The following is a 6,152-nucleotide window of genomic DNA, read 5'->3' on the forward strand; positions in this document are numbered from 1 at the left end:
AAGCGCTTTATTGTGAGGAATAACTTTAATTCTCAGAGACATTTGTTAGTGAGTAACCTACATTGGTTAATGTGGGATTTAAGTTACAGTCCGACGTTTGTAAACCGCCGAAAAAAAGAGCAGCACAATGTCTGAGAGTCACAGTAAACTTTCGATGAAAAGACGAGATTTCTTTCACGACTGTTTGTCCCCGAAGCTACCCGGGTCAAGTTTCCTGTACTCCTACAGAGAGGTGACTCCACTCGGGTTACTGTAACACCGAGGCTCCGGCTTGTATAGTCGGTTTGTTCAGTTGATTACGTTTTGTGCTAAAAGGGGCAGAGAAGGCAGCGGGTCAGGGTGGATGAATGGATCAAACACAGACTCCCTGATCTCACCACACTAAACACCTGCCTTCTTCTTTAAAAACGTCCCACACCTGAGAAGGAAATCTTCTCTTTTTTTTTTTTAAGTTTTTTTCAAATAATCTTCAGATGTTGGTTGTTTACCTTCATTCCTCTGCACTCAGCTGCTGATTGGAGGTGATTTATTGTTGTCTATGATGTTTTTAATAAAAGATTTCTTGATTTGTTGACCCGGAAATTAGATTAATTTGCTGTCACTAGCATCTTGTTCAGCGCAGCAGTGTGTCAAAGTTGACACAACATAACGAAGTATATCCACATTTCTCTGTCTAGGCTGGAAGTTAAAACTGAATTAAATCCACGTGGTTATTGGCAAAAGTAACAGTATTTATGGGACATATTAAGTCATTTGAGGGCTCCAAATGACTAAACAGCGGAGATAAATTCTCAAACAAATGACTTTTGGGGAGTGATTCGCAGTTCTAAGTCCACAGATAATAAAAGGCTGATTGACAGGTGATCCCTGTGAGGTGCAGAGAGGAAGACGGGGAAGTCGGGAGGAGAGGGCGGGCATCTCTGACCTCGCTGACCTGCACTGATAACATCTCCTGACCCGGGCTTTTGTTCAGGTCCCTGCTTGTTTGGTTTATGCTAACGCTTACATAGCCAGCAGTGATTGGGTTAACTGCTCAGACAAACCAACCTGGATTAGCTGAGAGAGAAGAGGCTTTAGGGTTCCTAAAGAGGTGGAGGGGCCACTTCAAGTGGACACGTCCAACCGGCGCTTAAGCACAAATTATCAAAGCAGGAAACTTTGGGAGGTTTCTGAACATGATCACCGACAGTATGAGCTGTGTTTGTGTCAACTAAATATAATGCATATTCATCTCTTTCCTTCTTCTTACTCCTCTTTCTCTTTTAGAAGAATAAAAAAACTCTCTGCCTCTCTGACGGAGGAATCCACGTCCTCAGGGCAGAACCAAAGTGTTACTCAATCAGCATCTGCTGCTATACGTACGTTTGTCACTCTCTCTATTTTAAATATCGTCTAACTCTTTCTGTCTTTCTACATCACATCTGTTCGTGTTTCCTCCTCTCTGTCCTGCTCGCTCAGGCTTCACTTCATAATGACACCAGTCATGTTCGTCTGCTGGCCACATCCAGAGGGGAAACCAGTTCACTGATATCGTCTACATGCAGCAGATATGGCTTCCTGCCACCTCTGCAGCTCTACACGTCTCTCGAAGCTCCTCCAAACAAGCCAAAACACGCTTTGATTTATGATTTCAATTCAAGGGGAAAAGTCAGAGCGCAGGAAGCGTGGAAGTTTGCTTTTTACAGCATGTTTTGAATATCAACCGTGTGGTCAAACAAAGGCCTCGGGTTACAAGATTTCTGGCTGATGAATCCTCAGGATTTAAACATTCACTTCTTGTTGTAATGCTGTGAAATCACCACGGGGAGCAGGTGCGATTGTAGACGACAGTGTTTGTACTCGGCTAGTGAATAGCCGAATATTTAGATACGTTTCCAGGTATAAAAGGGCTGTAAAATAAGATGTAAAACGGCGTCCGTGTCCTCCTGTATTTCATTTATAACGCCAGAAAACTGATTCTGAGGCCTCACTTGTTGCTTTTTGCCAATGAGAAGTCATTTCGTTTGTCAAACAAGTCTTTTGTCAACTTTTGCTGCGTGCCCCTTGAACACTTGGAGGTCAGAAGTTGTCTATAGCACAGCATTAGACACTAGCATCAGCATGCTAACATGCTCACAATGACAATGCTAACACGCTGATGTTTAACGTTTGCTAACATGCTAACACTTACTAATTAGCAGTCAACACATAGTGTGGCCGAGGCTGATGGGAATGTCTTTAGTTTTTAAGGTATTTGGTTGTTGGATAACATTACATTTTGACCAGATGATGGCGCTAAAGTGAAAGTCATATAATCAAAGTTATTAAAATTCATCCTGAGGGGAACGAGACAGTCTGTACAAACGTTCATGACAATCCATCAAACACATATTCAAATATTTCAGTCTGAATGTGGAAGTTGTGAACACACCCCAACAATCGCCATGAGGGAAAATAATGAGTATGTTGATGTTGATGATGATGATGATGATGATGGTGATGATGATGATGATTAGCATGCTGCCGTTTATCAAATCAGTACATAAAAGCACAAGTTAATTAGTGATGGCCGCTGTGGTTTAATCCCAGGTAAGGAGGAGAATTTAGATTATTTATGATTTGAGATAAATTCCTTGACTCTTCTACTCACTCACACACTCACACACACACACACACACACGCACACACACACACACACATTCCAGTGCTCCTCCTGCTGTTTTTAATAAATAAAAACACTCTCACGTCTTGCTGTCTAATCAAAACAGGATTAACCTCGACACAGAAAAGTGTGTGTATGTGTGTTTTTTCTGGCTCGATGCGTGTGTGTGTGTGTGTGTGTGTGCACCGTTCACTAACCCAACAAGTGGGCCGAGCCACAAAAGCCCAGCAAAGTGGGCTAAACCTCTCAGCCCGAACACATAATGCACCATTCCTTGAGCTAATGACCAGATTTCTTGGGTTCATTTTGAAGATTTCCTGAACTAATTACGCATCAACTTCACCCACTTCAACCGAACCTGCAGCGAGCAGGAAGATCAGAGAGAGAGAGACGGGATGAAAAACTTTTGATGAGAGAATATTAAAACCCTAATCCGAGTGTGAGGAGGAGCTGAAGTGGGTCAACTGTGGTCGGGAATCACGTCTGCGAGAGTTTAACCGCAAAGGGCCGATTCTCACCAGCTGAACTTCAGATAATTACTCGACTAAATATATCTCCTTCCTTTCTTTCTTCCATTTAAGGTGGTTAAATCTAGAAATAATCCTTCCTCAAGCACCCAATCTCCCCTCAGGACACGAGTCTTTGTGTTTCATTCCCAGGCTTCACAATCAAACGACACCTCAGACCACCTGCTGTTCTCTCTCCACCTCTTCTGATCAATCTGTCCTTATCGCTTCAACGTTCACAGCTTTATCTTTACGTCTGATCTCGACCGATTTACATCCTGAATGATGCTTATTAGCATGCGCAGCGAAAACAGACACAAACTAACAAGATTTCTAAGCTCATCACCGAGAGGAAGCGGCGCTCGTCTCTTCAATCTCTCCCTAACAGAGCGGACAAACTCGGTCTGACTGAACGACACGGGTCAGTCGCCGTGAGGAATGTGGGGAACAGGTGGGAGAGAGAAAAGAAGGCGATAGGCCGGCGTGTTATCGGCCGGAGGGTTGCTTTAATGGTTAACCCACGAAACTGCAATAATCCTTTGTGCGTTAACTAGTGATACCCTGGAGGCTCGACTGTCGAACACACAATGAGCCTGCCGCCGCCGACCTTTTACAAACTCGTCAACCCGTTAAAAACCCATCAGTAAAAACAACCCCGTCGGTAGCCGAATTCTTCTGTGTCCACTCACAAGTGAAATGTTGCCTCTTCTCTTATATAAGTGGCCCGTCGTGTTAAGCGCTGCCAAGTCCTACAAAGGAAGCAGTGCATGAAATAATGACCTGGCAGAGCAGCTGGAGATTCGTGCACGCTGTTCGACTCGCCGCTCTGAATGCAGTCAAGTGTGCGTGTTGGCAACCGCGTCAGATCCAACACAACACTGACTGACTGAAACCTGAAGTTCGTGTGAAGCAGAGAGAGCAACGGTGACTGTAGCACACCGGTTCAATCACTAAAATACTCCAGGTTTGTCATTAAAACAGACAGATACTGAATATTATAGCTGCAGATGCAAAAACAACAGGATTGGATCATTCTAACCCAAAATAAAGTGTTTAAAGTCACCACACAGACATACTACAGAGCCTGCAGTCACTGTGTGTCACCACTGAGCACCGCAGACACACTTGGAGCCTCCAGGAATACCACAGGAAGGTTTCAATAACGGAAATATTGCTTGAAATATCACATTTTTGCAGAGTTTAGCAGAAATCTCCTCAAATTCAAATTTAAATCCATTTAAGTTGCATTAAAAGTCCACAGAGTAACATCATACACACACTGCAGGAGTGTTATAACTCGCCTATAAAGCTTTAAAAAGTACATTAAAGTAATTTTTAAGCGCCAAACATGAGCTGGGAGAACATTTATAATGAGGAATAAGCTGGTTAAACTTGGAAATGTTTTCACTAGTTCTCTGACGCCATGAGGTCCAATACAGATCCACCACTGAGCAACACCAGTAGGTATCAGACGCTCCTGGTTCCGCTCACCTGGATGGTCTGGCTCGGGTCCCCGGACACCGGGCCTCCGACCAGCTTGCAGTACAGGTCGTGCACGGTCCTGCCGCCCTCCTCCTCCCCGCAGGTCGCCGTGGCGGTGATCTTGGTGCCCTCCGCCAGGTTGAAGTACGGCGGGTGGAGGCTGTAGCCGTTCACCCCGTTGGTCGGCAGCTCCTGCGCCGTCACGGAGCTCCGCAGCAGCAGCAGCGGCCACAGCAGCAGCAGCGCAGCCCGCGTCCGAGCGCGCAGAGCCGGGGAGAGCGCAGCAGCAGCGAGCGGCGCCGGTCCGCTCGCCATCATCATCACCATCTCTCTCTCTCTCTCTCTCTCTCTCCACCTGTTGGCTCGACTCGATCCGCTCCGGGAATAAAAGAAAAAAAAAGTTTGAAAGGAAGGAATCGATGTGAGCAGGAGGAGAAGTAAACTACTGCATGTGTGGAGGAAGGAGGGAGTGAAGGAGGTGAGCAGCGGACTAAGAGAAGAAGAGAAAAAAAAAGGAGGAAGGGGAGCTGGTTTGTAGTCCTGGAGAGCGGAGCGTCGAGGCTTTCTGTCCTCCTGCAGCCACCTCACTCACTCTGCTCCCTCCCTCCTCCCTCTCTGCAGGCCCGGCCCCAGCAGCAGCAGCAGGAGGAGGAGGAGGGCACAGCCTCCATCACCGCTCAGTGTTCAGCACTGTTTCAAAAAAAATAAAAAATAAAAATAAAAGAAGTATCCACAGGTCAAACTGGAGTAAAAGTGAAGATATCATGTAAAAATGTGAGTTTAGCAAAAGTGAAAGTAACCAAAAATGAATGAAATTTACTTGAAAACATTTTAAAAAATCAACTTTCAAAATATCAATTTATGACATAATTAATACTGAGGTTAGCATGCTAACCAGTTAGCCCCAGCCAATGTTACCTCAACACAGGTGAACACCAACAGAACCCCGCGCTCCCAACCTGGACTGCTAGCTGCACGGCTAACTGAGCTAAGCTAATGTTAGCCGCAGTTAGCAGCAGGATGCCACTTCTTACATAATGCACCTTTAAATGTTCTTTAGCATCAAAGATACTGTACGTGTACTGTGGGGTTATCAAAATGACTGTTTTTTAAATTGATTGCAGGTGAATTCATTTGTTAATTAATTTTAAAAAGTGCACGTCTGGCTCTGATGCAGCTGTGATCTGCAGAGTAACTTAAGTTGGATCCTCTGGTTAATTTCATCTTGTTTGTTTAATTTTTCCAGTTTTTTTGGAGTCTATCACACCCGTTCCTCTCGTCCTTTCCTTACTTCCTTCCATTCAACTTTAACTTCCTGTGCCTCTACCTTTCTCTCCTCAGTCTTTTCTCCCATTAATTCCCTTCTTTCCTTCCAGCTTCCTCCCTTTTTCCTTTCTTGATCTTTTCCCGTCCTTAAAAACATTTCCTTCCTCTTTCTGTTCTGTGTCAGAGCCCGACAGATTTATCGGGTCAGCCAATGTTATCGGCTGATATTGGCCCATCACAGACATCCCTGTTCATCG

The 6,152-nt window shown here is 44.9% G+C and overlaps 1 protein-coding gene across 3 annotated transcripts in view; it reads right to left on the bottom strand.

Annotated features, from left to right (window-relative positions):
• Window positions 1–5,211, bottom strand: part of lama5 (laminin, alpha 5) — a 79,554-nt gene extending 74,343 nt beyond the window's left edge. For all 3 annotated transcript variants that reach the window (XM_037105385.1, XM_037105384.1, XM_037105383.1), the window contains exon 1: window positions 4,639–5,211. In XM_037105385.1, coding sequence (XP_036961280.1) covers window positions 4,639–4,956 — 318 coding nt within the window. In that variant the 5' untranslated portion in view covers window positions 4,957–5,211. The remainder of the gene's footprint in view (window positions 1–4,638) is intronic.
• Between the last annotated feature and the right edge of the window lie 941 nt (window positions 5,212–6,152).

Source organism: Acanthopagrus latus, chromosome 7 (assembly GCF_904848185.1).
Source record: "Acanthopagrus latus isolate v.2019 chromosome 7, fAcaLat1.1, whole genome shotgun sequence".
Classification (NCBI taxonomy): Eukaryota; Metazoa; Chordata; class Actinopteri; order Spariformes; family Sparidae; genus Acanthopagrus; species Acanthopagrus latus.